At 39.4% G+C, this 18,238-nt stretch overlaps 1 protein-coding gene across 1 annotated transcript in view; it reads right to left on the bottom strand.

The window, feature by feature from the left end:
• The window catches only part of MAN1A1 (mannosidase, alpha, class 1A, member 1), a 166,967-nt gene that overhangs the window by 15,157 nt on the left and 133,572 nt on the right, over positions 1-18,238 (bottom strand). Inside the window, exons 7-8 of the mRNA XM_011942954.1 lie at positions 10,069-10,192; positions 6,327-6,420 (exon numbers count right to left, since the gene is read on the bottom strand). Coding sequence (XP_011798344.1) covers positions 6,327-6,420; positions 10,069-10,192 — 218 coding nt within the window. The remainder of the gene's footprint in view (positions 1-6,326; positions 6,421-10,068; positions 10,193-18,238) is intronic.

Here is an 18,238-nt window from a genome sequence, read left to right as displayed (position 1 = left end):
TATGTAATCACCCCTAATTCTAAAAATCTGGTTCTCTAGTGAAAAATATCCAACTAAAATGTTCACAGTATATATTTAAATACATTTTTATTTGCTTTAGTTCTGAATAATATAAAATTCTGGCAAAGCTATGAATATTAACAAATCTTTTTTAACAAGTGGTTTGTAATACATTAAACAAGAAGCTCTTCAGGTTCATTGCCATTATTATTATTTCTAATCTCACTCTGTCACCCAGGCTGGAGTGCAGAGGCACGATGACAGCTCACGATAACCTCAAACTCCTGAGCTCAAGCGATCCTCCTGCCTTAGCCTCCCAAGTGGCTGGGACTGCAAGCATGCATCACCACGCCAGGCTCATTTTTAAATTTTTTGTAGAGGCGGCATCTCGCTATGTTGCCTCAGCTGATCTACAACTCCTGGCCTCATGCGATCCCCCCACCTGGGCCTCTCAAAGAAGAGGGATTATAAGCATGAACCACTGTGCTCAGCCTATTATTGTTTGATAAATTTTCTAGCGCTATGAATCCCAAATACCTATGGGACAGGGGCAGTCAGAAAGAATACGAGGCAGAAGAAATTTTTCCTCCTAATACTCCATTCCTACAGTCCACCTTCACTGCCATTTATATGCCGGATCCACTACATGTATTATCAACAATCTCACAACTATAGGATAGGTATCCTCATTTTTTTTTCTTTTTTTTTTGAGACAGAGTCTTGCTCTGTCACCAGGCTGGAGTGCAATGGCGCGATCTCAGCTCACAGCAACCTCTGTCTCCCAGGTTCAAGTGACTGTCCTGCCTCAGCCTCCCGAGTAGTTGGGATTACAGGCACTCGCCACCACATCTGGCTAATTTTTGTATTTTTAGTAGAGACGGGGTTTCACCATGTTGGCCAGGCTGGTATTGAACTCCTGACCTCAGGTGATCCACTCGCCTCAGCCTTCCAAAAGTGCTGGGATTACAGACATGAGCCACCACGTCTGGCCCAGAGTTCTAATGACAGTGCTCCTTCAATTTGTTCCCCACATTAATGTCAGAGTAGCCCTCTTAATACATGAACGTGATTACCCTTTACTCGAAGCCCAATCCTGTGTGTCTGGTGCCACGCAAGATCTCAATCTTCTCTATGCCATTCAGTCTGGCTCCATTTGCTTTCTGCTCACTTGCTATACAGCCCTTCTTTTGGTTCCTCAAAAACATCAGGCTCCATCTCATCTCAGGCAGGGCTTCTATAGGCCTTGTTCTCTGCATGAAATGGACCCTAGGACCCCCTTCCCCTTCTTTAGTAGTTCTTACTCATACTTCATACCTGGGATCAAATGGCACTCCCTCAAAGGCGTGTTCTCTGACAATCCCACTAGGTTCCCTTGTCACACACTTTTTGATCGCACACATTTATCACCTGCAATTTCATAATGTGGTAACATTTTCTTCTGTCTCCTCCACGAGATCATGAACCAAGAGGGCAGAGACCAGACCTATTATGTTTTCCAGTCCACCCCAGCCCCTGGAAAGTGTCTTGCCCATGGTAGGTACTCAACAAATAATTGATGAGCAAAGCAAAATTCTTCTATGTCTACCCTAATAAAGGGCTGTAACTATCCAAGCTAAAGAGCCATGTTTTAAAGTAGTTAAGTATGTGATTTTCTTATTGCAGAAAGTGTAGAATTATAGTTTAAATTTTAGTGTAAAAATATATTTTAAAAATTCTAAATCTCATTCTTGAAGTGACCTTTACAGTTTCCTAAATCAACACAGAAACCTCTGACATTTACAAACTAAATAGACTAAGTACGAACTCATCAATAATAAACCCTGTTGTTATCAATATCATTGTAGGAGACCAATGCAAGTGATGCGTGGAAAAGCAAATCCCGCGCTGGCATTGTCAAAACAACACTGACTCCATGAAGTGATAGGAAACGATGGCCAGGATCCAGACATGTCCTCTGGAGTTAAAGCAATGAGAGCTGAAAACCAACGGCCAGAAGGAGCTTGATGTTTTCCTCCCCTTGGGTTATGATTTTCTAATAGATGGAAGAAGCGAGTTCGGGCATTTGGGGATTTTTTTAAAAAAAGAAAAAAGTGTTACATAAGAATACATTTGTTTTAATTAATTTTGGTATTTGCTAGTTTTCTATTTTTAAAATCTCCTGCCTATAAAAACTTCAGACAAAGAAACGTAGAGGAGAAACAGGTCTTCTCATTAATTTAGCATATCACTCACTAAGCTTCCTTCAGGCCTGGATGGCTGTTTGTCAACACTGTCCTGTGTAAACATCTTAGCGGATGTGGGGAAGAGTAGGCCTGATTTTATCAGTAGGAAAGGATCAACCTACTTCTAGAAAGAACATAATACGGTATTTTTATGTCCAGCTGCTCTAAAGGTGAGGTGTACTATAGTCAGTCAAATATTAACGCTTTTCTCTGAAGGAGTAATTTATTCTTTTCTTCATAAGAATAGGTCCCATAAAAGGATTTGTAATGTCTAAAAAAGAGAAAAAGCAAGTAGCAAAAGAATCAAGACAAAGAAGAATTAAAATACTCAATATCTCCCTTGTAAAATTTTTGTTGACTTCATCTGAATTTCTCTCTCTGAAACAATCCCCCAATGATGCTAGTGACACTACACATAGCTAGCTAGATTAGATACAGATAGATGGATGGCTGTTACAGAAATCAAAGGATGATAAATGCTCTGTGTACAGACATGAAACCCTGCCATCTGGCCTCAATAGTAACAAGATCAGTTCATATTATCAGTGACCAGGACCGGATACTGCCTTTCAGCCACAACTGAGGAGCAGGGGCAACTGTTAAAAGAGAACAGGCAGAACAACCATTAAAAGCAGAGGCAGGCCCAGCGTGGTGTCTCACGCCTGTAATCCCAGCACTTTGGGAGGCTGGGGAGGGTGGATCACCTGAGGTCAGGAGTTCGAGACCAGCCTGGCTAACATGGTGAAACCCTCATCTCTATTAAAAAAACAGAAATTAGCTGGGTGTGGTGGTACGCGCCTATAGTCTCAGCTACTCGGGAGGCTGAGGCAGGAGAATTGCTTGAGCATGAGACAGGGAGGTTGCAATGAGCTGAGATTATGCCACTGCACTCCAGCCTGGGTGACAGAGCGAGACTGCATCTCAAACAACAACAATAACAATAACAACAACAACAACAACGGAAATATACACAAGTTGTTTTATCCCCAGTCCTCTAGTGGCCCTCAAACTGTTGAGTCTCAGCACCCTTTTGTAATCTTCAAAAGAAATGGGTACCCCAAATAATTTATGTAAGTAATACCTATATTTACTACATTGGAAAATTAAAATAATTTAAAAATACTTTTCTCATTTCATTTACAATAATAATTACATGCCCATTAACATATGTAATTTTTCAAAAAAGTTATATTTTACAAAACAAAACAAAAAATTAGTGAGAAGACTGACACAATTTCACATTTTTGCATATCTCTTTCTTGTTTGTCTTGATAGGAGACAGCTGGATACTCATGCCTGCCCTACTTTCAATCCTTTGCTATATGCTGTTTTGGCTGTAATACATCAAGAAAAGTCAGCCTCACACAGTAATATAGTCAGAAAAAGAAAGGATATCTTAACAGACTTTTCACACAATTGTGGATATTTTTCTTTGATACTATAATAGTCAACAAGTGGTTTCTTTTTTAAAGGTTAATTGCGTTGTAAAATTAGAAATTACATCAATGAATTTTTGTATTGTTACATTAAAATCCATTGGTCTATCTTGTACTTTACATAGATTGTTTTCCATGTATGATCTTATAATATCATGCTTTGGTCATTTGGAAAATACTGGCTCACTGAATTATGCAGATCTTTCAAATACTGACAGGTTCCACTATACAACGTCAGAAAACCACATTTGTTAATATCATCATCAATCTAATAGGAAAAGTATTTGTGTCAAGTTCATGGTAGCATGTACAAGTTTTCCAAAATTCTATTTTTTATTTAGAAACTTGGATTATAATCATTGGCACAAATACCGTGACTTTTCCTGAAGTGACAAGCTCATTTTCAAGAATATGGCTCCCAATTACCTAGCCTAAATAACCATTTTTTTTTTTAAGTTGTTCTTTCAAGTAAAAATGTTGAATCCATGAAACAGTAAGTGGCTAGTTCAGCTTGCAACTCAAACACCCAAGAGCTTTTCCTTGATGCAACTACCATTTTTCAGAATTCAGCAGGAGTGATTTCTGAGTACTTTCCATTTCATCTCATAGAATATGACAAATGTGTGTACTCCAGGGTTGATATTTACTAGAATCACTATTTTTTTTTTTTTTTTTTTACTGTTTCATTAAGCACATTCATAAGTGAAACTGGTATCCTTTTAAAAAATGCTACTAAGAATACAATGGGGGGCTGGTGTGGTGGCTCATGCCTGTAACCCCAGCATTGGGAGGCCAAGGGAATGGGATTGCTCAAGCCTAGAAGTTTGAGGCCAATCTGGGAAATATAATGAGACCTTGTCTCTACCAAAAAAAAAAAAAATTTAAAAATTGGCTGAGCATGGCAGTGTGCACCTGTAGTCCCAGCTACTCAGGGGGGCCGAGGTGGGAAGATCGCTTGAACCCAGCATGAGCCCAGGAGGCAGAAGTTGCAATGGGCTGAGATCATGCCACTGTACTCCAGCCTGTGTGACACAGTGAGCCACTGTCCCACAAAAAAGAAAAAAAAAAAAAGAAAGAATACGAGTATTAGTACTATTTGGTGTTTGTTTGCCTTTGTTCTCAGTGAGGCTTCAGCGTTTCACCTAACACTGTAGGTGTAAATATCAACATTTTAGAAAAGGCAAAAAGTCTTTTAAAGCACCACTATTAAACAGCACAGGCAGAAAGAGAGATGAGATACAGAGCATATATGTATTCACAAAATTTAAGTATGTAAACACCTACTAAATGCAAGACACGGTGTACTGGCTTAGTAAATATGACTAAGACATGTATTATATGTCTTAATATATTATATTAGTATTATAATAAAAATAGTTTTGACCTTGTGGGCCTCTTCAGAGGTCTCAAGGACTTCCAGTGATCTGTTGACCACATTTACGTAAGTGGTAACCTTGATTATAGCCCTAAGGTTTCAATGGCTAGGCCTTCCAGAGCTACAGACATATTTTAGCATATGGATTTTAGCACATTCTTTCCTATTATTCTTTAAGAAAAGTACTTCTAAAGTAACAGTGAGGTATCTAAGAACATGACATTAAAATATAAAGAAAAAACCCAAATTAAGAGTAAAATCTTAAGGCAGTGTACTCTTGCCACAGCTGGGCATCTCAATATTCTTCATTTGTTTTCAGTTGCTATTTAATCTACCACTGTTTTTCCAAATCAGCTTGAGAACATTTCTTTCAACTACTCTGAATCTTTACGCCCCTGCTCAAAATCATCGGAAGAGTCTTAAGTGCAGGCTTCTAGGATCAAAAGTCCTTGTGCAATACTTTCTTCCATCCTAAAGGTAATTCTACTGGCAAGAAACCTTTATCTGGCAGCTTAAAATTAAGTAGAGAAAAACAGGCTGTTTGCTCTTCCAATTTCCCAACTCCTAAAAATTCAGGCTCCCTCTCATTATATAGTCCCGTAGAAATAGAGAATGTTAGGAAGCAGAATGGTCTACCTACTCTCTATAAAACCCTCATAGTCATTAATACAAAGGAATGAATTTCCTTTCTATCCACATGACCAGCTTGTTACAGGTTATCATCCCCACACTACTCTGGCCAGATCTTCTCTTTCTTATTAATAGCTTTAAATGTGCTTATATGTCATCACACTTGGAGTTATATATGAACAATACACAATCCAGTTTCCTGGTAACACAATCTTGATGATAGAAGCCTGTTTATTAAAGGAGCCATGGCTGGGCGCGGTGGCTCAAGCCTGTAATCCCAGCACTTTGGGAGGCCGAGACGGGCAGATCACGAGGTCAGGAGATCGAGACCATCCTGGCGAACACGGTGAAACCCTGTCTCTACTAAAAAATGCAAAAAACTAGCCGGGCGAGGTGGCGGGCGCCTGTAGTCCCAGCTACTCGGGAGGCTGAGGCGGGAGAATGGCGTAAACCCGGGAGGCAGAGCTTGCAGTGAGCTGAGATCCGACCACTGCCCTCCAGCCTGGGCGACAGAGCGAGACTCCGTCTCAAAAAAAAAGGAGCCATGCCGTTTTCTCCTCTTCTAAACATTTCTCAACAAAATCTGTGCTGCTTTTGTGCTTCCTCTCCCTCGACGAGTACAGTACCATAAAGAGCTATAATAATGCGAGTTTTCTGACTTACGTTGACCCCACTGTCCACTACTGGGATTCAGATAGTTAGGATAAAGGCCTTGTGGTTTTTCCAGTTTGTTCAGTACTGTTCGAATATTCATTACCTATAATAGAAAATAAAATGTTACTGTGAAAATCTGAAAAACAATTTTCATGCCATTCTTCTTCTTCTTGAACATATTTTTCCATTTTAGAAAAAATAAGTGGACTTAAATGATGCAGAGTTAGAACAAAGATAATTGCTGTTAGCTTATTATTACAAACATAATAGCAGTAAGTGAATATAGTCACACTGATTAGTTATCTACCATTAGCCAGATGCCATCCTAGGAACAAGGGGCCAGTGGATACACAAAGTCACCGTACTCAGAATTGTGCATCCTAGTGGGATGGGACAGACAATAAAGAAAGAAATAGATACATAAATACGTAAGGATAGTTAAGTGTCACTTAATGACAGGGATACATGCTGGGAAACACAGGCATTTTCACTGCTGTACAAACATCATAGAGTACACTGTCACAAATGCAGTTGGCACAGCCTACTGTTTGTAGGCTACAAACCTGTGTAGTGTATGTTACTCTACTGAAGTATTTGTGTATCTAAACATAGAAAAGCACACTATAAAAGATGAAAAACGATACCTTTCTATAGGGTTAACCCTATATATAAATACAGGGCACTTTGTATAGAACACTTTTCATGAATGAAACTCGCAGGACTAGAAGTTGCAATAGATGAGTTAGTGAGTGAGTAATGAGTGAATGTGAAGGCCTGGGACGTTACTGTGTACTACTGTAAACTTTATAAACACGGTATACTTAGCCATTATCAATACATTTGTAAAAGTATCTTTCTTTCTTCAATAATAAATTAACCTTAGATTACTGTAATTTTACTGTATAAGCTTTTTAATTTAAAAAAAAATTGACTCTTTTGTAATAACCATTAGCTTAAAACACACTTTGTATAGTTGTACCAAAACATTTTTTTCTTTATATTCTTATCTATAAGCTTTTTTCTATTTAAAATTTCTTTTTAAAGTTGTTTAACTTTTTAAACTTTTTGTTAAAAGCTAAGACACATATGCACACTAGCTTTGGACTATACAGAGCAGGAGCATCAATATCATTGCCTTCCACCTCTACATCTTATCCCACTGGAAGGTCTTTTGGGGCAGTAGCATGCATGGAGCTGTCACCTCCTGTGATAACAATGCCTTCAAGAGGAATACCTCTAGAAGGACCTTGCTTCTACAGGTAACTTAAAACAAAAGTGGTACATTCTAAAATAACAATAAAAATGATAGTAGTACATAAATCAGTAATGCAGTCATTTACTTTATCAAATATTATGTACTGTACATAATTATACGTGCTATACTTTTTTTTTTTTTTTTTTTTTTTTGAGACGGAGTCTCGCTCTGTTGCCCAGGCTGGAGTGCAGTGGCACGATCTTGGCTCACTGCATGCTCTGCCTCCCGGGTTCACGCCATTCTCCTGCCTCAGCCTCCCGAGTAGCTGGGACTACAGGCGCCCGCCACCACGCCCGGCTAGTTTTTTTGTATACTTTTATATGACTGGCAGTAGAGTATGTTTATGCCATCACCACCACAAACAAGTAAGTAATGCATTGCACTATGACATTATGATGGCTATGATGTCACGAGGCCATAGGAATTTTTTCAACTCCATTATAAACTTACAGGACCACTGTCACATATGTGGTCCATTGTTGACTGAAACACTGTTAAGTAACATCTAACTGTAGAGTACATCAGGAGATGGTAAATACTGTGGAAAAAAATAAGAGGGTGCTACGGGTTGAACTGCATACCCCTAAATTCATATGCTGAAACCCTACTTCCCTGTGTGATTGTATTTGGAGATTTATTTGGAGATGGCAATTAGGTTATGACGGTAGACCATTAAATGGGATTAGTGCCCTCATAAGAGACACAAGAGCTCTCTCTCTGTGACTCCTTCTCTCCCTCAGAGCACAAAGACAACATCATGTGAACAAACACTGGGACAGTGCTCACTGTCTAAAAGTTCAGGGAAGAGGCTCAGAATGAAACCTACCTCATTGGTAGTTTGATCTTGGATTTCCCAGCCTCCAGAACTGTAAGAAAGAAATTTCTGTTGTTTCTGGCTGCGTTTTTGTTACGGTAGCTGGAGCTGATTGAGAGTAATGGGACACGGTGATGTGGAGAGGCTATCCCATGTTAGTCAGAGTGGCCTGGCAAGGCAGAGGTGTTTGAGCAGAATATTAAAGAAGTGAGGGGGCAGGCCACATGGAAATGTGGAGGAAGAGCACTCGAAACAGAGAGCGGAGCAAGTACAAAGGCCCTGAGGAAACAGCAGGTTTGCAAGGCCACTGAGGCCAGAGGTGAGGAGGCAAAGCGGAGAATGTCAGCAGGCAGAGGAGATGAGAGGAGAGCCAGGGCCCAGGTCACCCAGGCCCCACAGGTCACAGTAAGGGCCTATTTCACTCGAGTGTCATGGGAAGGCTGAGGGGGCAAGAGAGGAAGTGGTGGTCAGGTGTATAGTCCAGGTGACATGATGGATCCCAGATCAGGACAGCAGTAGAGGCAGCGAGACACCCAAAGGATTTCTTAGTGGAATTGGGCCTGGGGTTTACCAAAAAGAAGAACCAGGAGGATCTCAAGATCTTTGGCTGACCACTGGGTACAGTGAGATGCCATTTACCAAGATAGCAAAGACTGGAGGAGAAGCAGGTCTAGGCGTTGAGCCTGAGACATTTTAAGTGGGACTTGTCTATCAGACCTCTTAGTGGAGATGTTTAATAAACAGATATAGAGTCTGGAGTTCAGGAACGGGTTGGGACTGAAATAATAAACTTGGAGTCTAGAGTATAGAGATGGTATGCCAAGCCCAGAGACTGGATGTAACAATGCAGGGAGTGAATATAAAAAAGAAGAGGCACACGATTGAGTGCTAGGGCTTTCCAATATTTAGAGGTTGGGGTGTTGAGGAGGACACAAAAAGGAAGACAGAAAGAGCATCCAGCAAAAAAGGAGACAAACTGGGACAGCATTACATGCCATGCGCAAAGTGTATCTCAGGAACGAAGAACTGACTGTGTCGAATGCTGAGAAGGCAAGGAAGATGAAGGGGAGGAGAATGGGTAAGTGGCTTTAGCACTGTGGTGCTCACTGGTCACTGCAACAAGTGTGGCTGGGGGAAAAGTCCTACTGAAGCAGGTTCAAGAGACTTGAAAAGCAGACAACAGAGACGACTCTTTCAAGGAATTTTACTGTAAAGGGAAGCCAAAAAGCATCTTGAAAATAAAGGTAGAGTGATGGGGGGAACATGAATTTATCCAAATATCGATGGGTTTGCTTTCGGAAAATGAGGGACCAATTCAGGTGCAACATCACATTTGTATAATACTTTCAGTCTGTATTTCACATAGTTGGCTCATGCAGTGCATTTAGTACTAAATATTTTTAGATACGGACATAAACTTCACATGAGTTAAGCAACTAACTTAAGGTAGAGGGAACCAGAGGTGGAAGCCGTGTCCTCACATCCTGAGCTAGAGCGGTGCACTGGAAAGGCTGTAGGTTTACAGTTTGGCTCATTGAAATGCTGCATGTTGCAAAACTTCAGAAAGAGCTATAACAAATTTGGTTGTTATTTCCACCTCAAAAATTCCTAAACCTTCTCAGAGAGGATACTGTTTCTCATAAGTGTTGCTTTGCAGGCCAAGGCACATTGAAAAATCTCACCTTTTCAGCAAAGATGGGGTTTCCTGATAAGTGGCTCAAGTGCATAAACTCCAAATGCAGGGTTCCAAATTCTGCCAGAATACTGCTGCCTCCCGAGGCCCAGGGCCAGTTCCTTCCAATACCACTAAAGAAGAGATGACATCGAAGAGTTATGGGTCAGACTAATTCCATTTTTCACTATCTAAATAGTAGACATGAAATAGATGGCTTTTAAAACAAGGCATCCTACCTAACAGTCCCCTCTAGATACTGTAAAACCAAGCACTCTTTTCTTTGGCTACCAGTTTTAGGGTTTGACTCCTGTCTCCAAATTGAAAATTACTGTTGACTTAATTTAGAAGAAAGCTGCTGAGTACTTGCTGTTGATGAACAGGCAAATCTTTTGGAAAGTACAGATGCTATATAGATGTATAACCATTCCACGTAGAAGATAAAACAAAATCTGACCAGAACACTCCCACTATGCCCAAATATCACATAAAGCTCTTCAACATTTTAATTAGTTTCAGCCTGAGAGTCCAAGGAATTTCGGACATTCACATTATATACAAAATTTTATTCGGATAAAAGATAAATTTCCAAGATTCACTAATTATACAGTCACTTCATCCCTCTCCAAATCTTCCTGCATTTACCAGACTTTCTTTCTTATGTGTATCTTCCCACTATTTTATCTTTTTCTAAGCATATTACCTAAGGTGCTAACTCATTCCCTACTCTATACAACCTGTGATCAAGAATCCCAACAAAATTAGGTTATACAATCTGGAAAGGTCAGAGGCATGAGCTTCAGAAATTACTGCTCCATGGCCTTTCTTGGAGAAATGCTTTTTTAAAAAACTAGGGCTTTTAAAACAGTTATAAACATACACACATCCAAATCCACATAAAGTGACTCCCGAGACATGGCAGTACTCTTGGGTACAGTTTATTTCTGGAGAGCCACTTAACACTTCAAAAATGATGTGGTAATTCAAAAGAATAAAGTTTGTTATTGTCCTAATACATTCCCTTTCTGATAGCTAAAATCCCACACTTTTAGTTTAGAATGCACATTTAGTGCATGCCTACTATCTGCCAAAGGACTATACATAGCATTGGGTTACAAGCATGGTTATGATAATCAATCACTTTTTCTCAAAGACCTAATAGTGTAATGACAGAAAAAGAACTAAGCATAAATAATTCCAATCACAGACGGTGAATGCTGAGATACATGTGTGAAGAGTTCTCTGAGCATCTAAAGCTGGGACACACAGCCCAGCGTGGTGGGGACGGATCACAGAAGACTGCTTCAAGGAAGAGACTCTTGAGTTGATTCTTGAAGGGTAAGTACGAGTTAGTGAGGAAAAAATGATGAGAATCTGGGCAAGGAGAGAACACACGAGCAGAGGGGCTGGCCAGGAACCAGAAGCAGCTCTTACGCTGCAGAATGGAGGGAATGGAGGTTGGTGGGAGAGAAGGCTGGAAGGATAGGCTGCAGCCAGGTCTTAAAGGCTTGTGGAATTCTCTCTAAGGTAGACCCCATCAAAATGCTGCTCTTGGTGTCCACCCCCACTTTGTTTTTGCCATATATCAGTCACAGCTCTGGGTAAACCCTTTCAGTCCTGTCCTGCCGTCTGCTGCCAGGCTGCTGAGGAATGCTGAGGAAGAGAGAAACCATGAGGATGACTGGCGCTTACAGTCCTGGGCTCACCTCACTCTCACTCCTTTCTACAGCAAAACCTAGAGTTTCCTCCAAAACACTGACATACAGTACATCTAAGAAAAAGTAAATAGAAATAAGACACAGAGATTTGAAAACGATATATTCATTTATTTTACAAAATGCCCTAAATTTATTAGGTTCTGGGAATGTGAGTCAGTTTTTAGTTTCATAGTTGGCTTATAAAAAAGAATTTCCAATCATCCAAATAGGATGAATAGCTACTTTCAAAGTTTATTAACATATGGTAAATGCACATGGTAATTGGTCATTAACTAGTTGTCATAACATGTCAATTTTTTTTTTTTTTTTTTGGCGACAGAGTCTTGCTCTGTTGCCCAAGATGGAGTGCAGTGGTGTGATCTTGGCTCACTGCAAGCTCCGCCTCCCAGGTTCACGCCATTCTCCTGCCTCAGTCTCCCGAGTAGCTGGGACCACAGGGCCCACCACCACACCTGGCTAATTTTCTGTATTTTTTTTTAGTAGAGACAGGGTTTCACAGTGCTGGCCAGGATGGTCTTGATCTCCTGACCTCGTGATCCACCCGCCTCGGTCTCCCAAAGTGCTGGGATTACAGGCGTGAGCCACTGCACCTGGCCAACATATCAATGTTTTATTCCAATCACTCCATCACTGACCAATGTCAATAAGCCTATTTAGCAAAACTACAAATTTCTGTGGTCTGGAGAAATATTAAAAACAAAGCTGCAACATAAGGCAATATCAGGGTAAGAGGAGATGATGACTTTATCCTGGAAAAGAAAGAGAACACAGTGCTGAGGAAGCCCAGTCCGCCTTCCAGATCTTCAGGAACTGATTAAGTTCGGGGATTAGAGCATGTGATAGTACACTCAGATGAGAAAGTTAAGCAATATATATATACTACACTAAGCCTCATATTACTTTATATCCATGTATTTGTTCTCTGCCATTCATGTGGTGAATCAAGAGAAAACCAGAGATATACTGGAAAAGCATTCAGTATGTTTAGAAACATTTCTTAACATTTAATTTAAAAAGGGTTAAATGTATCCTTCCTCCCTGTTTGTACACATTCATACCAGACGGAAAATGGTACTCTCTTCTGTCACCACCCTCCCAACCCCCAACCATGGAAGCAAGAACATTAAAATCACTAGCAGAGGAAATGTTATGGTAATAGAAAGAAAACTGGATTTAGAATATAAAGTATGTTTACATGAAAGGACAGCTTTGGTTACCATTCATTCAGTCTGCAGAATTAACGTATTTCAGTAAGACTGCTTATGAGATCAATGGTTGTACTGGCTCTTAAATATAAGTCAGGGAAGGGGTTGAATAAATTAGAGATAGTACAACTATAGACATTAGATGAGGACATGGGGCACACATCTATCTACCACAGGCCACCACAGTTGAAATGTGTGTGCATCTCAGAGAAATGGCTGCCTCCTCTCTTGCATAGCAAGCGTGTAAGCTTTGGTCACTCACAGATTGAGGGAGATGAACAGAATGATTTCTAAAGTTATTTTTGTCTTTAAATTCTATAAATCTACTGAGGAATCTACGTATTTGTAAGGCTTTGATCTTTAAAATGATGTATGGACACAGGCATCTGACACTAAAATGGGGGGTTGGTGACAAAGGGAAATGAGGCCAGAGAGAGTTCAGTTCCCTTGGTCTGGTGCGGGAGTCCCAGTGTCTCAGGCGTCCCCGGTTATGAAAGGTGAAGCATTCTAGACTGCTGGGCCAAAAATGACTTTTATCTATGGCAGTGGGAGATTTAAAATGTCTCTAACTTCAGTTCCACTATGACAGTATTTTAAAGACAGCTATGGTGTTATCTGGCCTATTTTACAAAAACTAGTAATATTTAGAAAAATATTTCAAAGATAAAATAATAGTTTGTGTTCAGAAACCATTAGTTCCATAAGACAGGCATGGAAGGAAAGAATATTTAAATATTACCAATCTTGTTACAATGACTACATTTGAAGCCAAGATGACGAGTCGGCCAGTGGAAATGTATACACAAAAAGGCAATTAATGTGATCTGGGGAGCTGCCAAGTGTTTGGTTCAAAGGATTCTGCAGCAGAACTTCAGCTTCTACATCACTCTAATTATTTATGTTTCTTCCAATTCCTACTTCTTCCATTTTAAATTGGAGTATTACTTAATGTATATGTTTCAATTTAAAAATTTTCAGTATTCTATAAAGGTAATAAATATTTAAAAAGAATATACCACAACTAAAATAATTGATTTTGGCAACTATAAATAGAAACGTCTTTTTAAAGGAAATGAGTCACTATGATCTTTTCAAAGTGTGGAATGCTTTTGTTGCTTTGGAGGCTATAATTTGAATATAGTTTATTAACTGTGGTAATATACTTCATTCTACTTTACTCAAAAACAAGAAGGCATAATTATTTACAGACCTCAGAGCTCTGAGAGCAATGGGCTTTATGTGCTTTTCCTCCTGTCTCCTGGGAATGGTTAATAGAGCCGGAGGAAGGAACCGCAGTACTAATGGTGCTATCTATTCATATCTGAATCCTATGGGAGAGATGCTAACTCTTTTCCTAGAGCCTGTAATGATTCAAATAGTTGGAGGATTGTTCTGGATTGATGGTGTATTCTTTCAAAATAATCTTAAATTAAGGTAACTCAAGGTACAGGTTGCTGTGTGCGATGTATGATTCCGGTAATCCCAGCACTGTGGGAAGCTGAGGCAGCCAGATCACTTGTGTCCAGGGGTTCGAGACCATCCTGGACAACATGGTGAGACCCCATCTCTACAAAAAATACAAAAATTAGGTGGGCATGGTGACGTGCACCTGTAGTCCCAGCTACTTGGGAAGTGGAAGCAGGAGTGGATCACTTGAGCCTGGCAGGCGGAGGTTGCAGTGAGCTGTGATTGCCACTGCACTCCAGCCAGGGTGGTAGAGTAAGACCCTGTCTCAAAAAAAAAAAAAAATAAGGTATAGGTTACAGTGACTGTCCCAATACAATTTGGATCATTAACACATATATTTGGCTATCTATTATCATCAAATGTACCAGATAATTTATAGAACTGAAGCAATTCTAAAAATTGCCAGATGAATATATAAACAAAGCATTAAATAGTTATAAAGTCTTGATTAGCTATGACTTTTGATTTATTCTTCCTCACTGCTTGCTCTTTTATGCAAAATGGGAAATGAACCAAAATTATTTTTCTTGAGAATTCTGGTTTGAATAATTTCTGAGCCGTAAGCAAACTTCATTCAAGTTCATAGTCCAGAATATAGTTGACTCCTTGGGGTTATACAGTTACCAATTTTTGGAAGAAAAAGATTCCCTCACATCCCATACAACTATTGCAAAGCCTCAGTCATGTACGCAAATAGAATGGCACACAGGGATATTTAATTCAAAAGAGCAGATAATCCAACATTATTCCTTTTGGACTTTAGCAGATTGGGAAAGAATAATAAAAAATGTCATGAACGATTGTGTCATTTAGCTGTATTCTCAAAATGAACTGATTTTTAGATAAAGCAATTTCGGCTTCACTTACAAATGTGTCCTTCCTGAAAAGGTTTGCACAGCGCCGATCTTTCAAGTTTACATTCTTAAGACCTCACTAAAAGCTGGAATAACAATTCCAGGGGACTGGTATTCTAAGACTAGCCACAATTCTATTGCAGCTTGCAGAAACTCTGACTGGGGAGGACTACTTCCCAATGACTATCCCTCTGGGGAAAGGTGGCTAACAGAGGGCAGCTATTTACTGAATTAATCCATGAACCCCAGCTTCCTGCTTCCAAACAGCAGCAGGGTAAATCTCCACAGAATTTCCACACAACTTTTTAACTAAGGGTCAAAATAATGTTTTTTTTTTTTGTTTTCTTTTTTTTTTATTATACTTTAAGTTCTAGGGTACATGTGCATAACGTGCAGGTTTGTTACATATGTATACTTGTGCCATGTTGGTGTGCTGCACCCATCAACTCGTCAGCACCCATCAATTCATCATTTATATCAGGTATAACTCCCCAATGCAATCCCTCCCCCCTCTCCTCTCCCCATGATAGGCCCCAGTGTGTGATGTTCCCCTTCCTGAGTCCAAGTGAACTCACTGTTCAGTTCCTACCTATGAGTGAGAACATGCGGTGTTTGGTTTTCTCTTCTTGTGATAGTTTGCTAAGAATGATGGTTTCCAGCTGCATCCATGTCCCTACAAAGGACGCAAACTCATCCTTTTTTATGGCTGCATAGTATTCCATGGTGTATATGTGCCACATTTTCTTAATCCAGTCTGTCACTGATGGACATTTGGGTTGATTCCAAGTCTTTGCTATTGTGAATAGTGCCACAATAAACATACGTGTGCATATGTCTTTGTAGTAGAATAATTTATAATCCTTTGGGTATATACCCAGTAATGGGATGGCTGGGTCATATGGTACATCTAGTTCCAGATCCTTGAGGAATTGCCATACTGTTTTCCATAATGGTTGAACTAGTTTACAATCCTACCAACAGTGTAAAAGTGTTCCTATTTCTCCACATCCTCTCCAACAACAGGTGTTGGAGAGGATGTGCAAAATAATGTTTACAATTAGTCATATCTTGCTCCATCTCATAACGGGTAGTTGTTTTAGACAGAGCTGCAACTGAAGACGGAACAATTTAGTTTACTCTTACTCTCAGTACTGCTGTTCTTACATCTGACTATCTTGGGCTGTGGGGGAAGAGGGGGATTATGAAGACAAATACGGCGAAAGGCGCTCTCTGATTCCACAAATAACCTGCTCCTGAGGTTCAAAGATGCCATAATTCTCGTTCCCATCTATCTTTTGGGTAAGATCTCCTTGCTAACGTCTATCAACAAATTGCAGATAAGTCGAGTGCAGTAATTGCAGATAAGTTGAGTGCAGTTTCTGTCCAGTTACTGGGCAAGTTGGGATATTCTATCACTAGCTTCAGAGACACCACCAAAAAGGCGAACAGAACTGATGAAAAAGCAATTTGGTGTATTTAGTTGGCATGCATATATACCACTTAAAAAAAAAATCAGTCCTACATGTTGCTTTAAATATACACTGCATTTTTCACAAACATTTTCCATGCCAATCAATGTACATCATTATTGCTGTTGAGTGCATACTATCTGACTAAATAGATACATTATTTTAAAACATTTTCAAAGGACATATTCCAATTTATTTAAACTCACTGCAGCACTGGACACTGAAGCTAATTTATTTTTACCTTTTTGCCACTATAAACAATTCAGTGGTGTGTCTGGTTTTTTTCCATTCCTGTCATGTTTATGAATCATTTCTTTTTAAAGCTAACTTATTTTCAGACAAAAATGTCTACAAAGATTCCAGCTGGAAGATGTTAGTTTAATTATCTAAACTGATAATGAGGAAGGACTTGGGAATGTGTATTAGAGACATAAACATCCAGTACTTACACAGCTACTTCTCTTTACAGTGTGGGCCAATAATATCCCACCTCATTTGGTAGCTTCCATAGCCTTTGGGATACTGCACATCCATCCACCTGTTGTAAATCATCATATTGACTCCTTTTAAAACTGGGGAGGGGGAATCTACACACAATCATTTATATCAAGATATTTTTCTAATAAGCTTCAAGATGGAATAGAAGCATAGTATATTCCATCTTTGAAAATAATAATATATGAAATTAGTTTGTGCAACATCTCTTAAAATTTCCCCTTACTTTGATTTTAGATACAACTGTCCCATCACTATAAGAGTTAAACACATAGCTTCATTTCAAGACAGTACTTAAGACACTAACACCATAGTGAAATTCGGCTATGCCTGTCCATCTCTGTCTTTCATTCTATGGGTCTATGGATCATCTATGGCTCAAGCCACATGAAATTAGTACAGACTTCAGGCTTTTAGTAACTCTCCAAATTCTGTCGTATGGTCTCTTACGGTAAACAGTGTGGCCAGTATTACTTGCTTCTCCTAGTTTCTAAGATCATCAGCAACAGAGATCCCTGCATCATGCACATGTTTTATTCCAAAGTCTACAGCAGTGCCAAGAAACAGAGGTGCTCAATACGTGCTTAATTTAATAAAACCGAAAAGCAAAAACAAAGAGGTTATGTCATTGGCTCTCACCCCAAACTTATATCTGGATAATCTAATCCCATATTTAGTATCACCACATACATGCTCCTCTGATAGCCAATTTACTGATCCCATGATTTACTATCACAAATTTGCAATGGTCTGAAGTGACTTCTAAGGGTCAAGAAAAGGTGAAATGAGGAAAATAATGACAGGGTGGCAACTTCTTATGAAGGCTTAAATTTTATTCAATTTAAATGATTGTCTTTTATTCTGAATCTCTCTTTCCTATTTTTGTGATGTTAAGCTTATCTTTTTTTTTTTTAAATGAAATAATAGTAGGATTTTTTTTTTTTTGAGATGGAGTCTCACTCTGTTGCCCAG

The sequence above is a fragment of the Colobus angolensis genome, unplaced genomic scaffold, assembly GCF_000951035.1.
Source record: "Colobus angolensis palliatus isolate OR3802 unplaced genomic scaffold, Cang.pa_1.0 Scaffold213, whole genome shotgun sequence".
NCBI lineage: Eukaryota > Metazoa > Chordata > Mammalia > Primates > Cercopithecidae > Colobus > Colobus angolensis.
The sequence above is the reverse complement of the archived record's forward strand: the minus strand, read 5'-3'. Positions and strand labels throughout refer to the sequence as shown.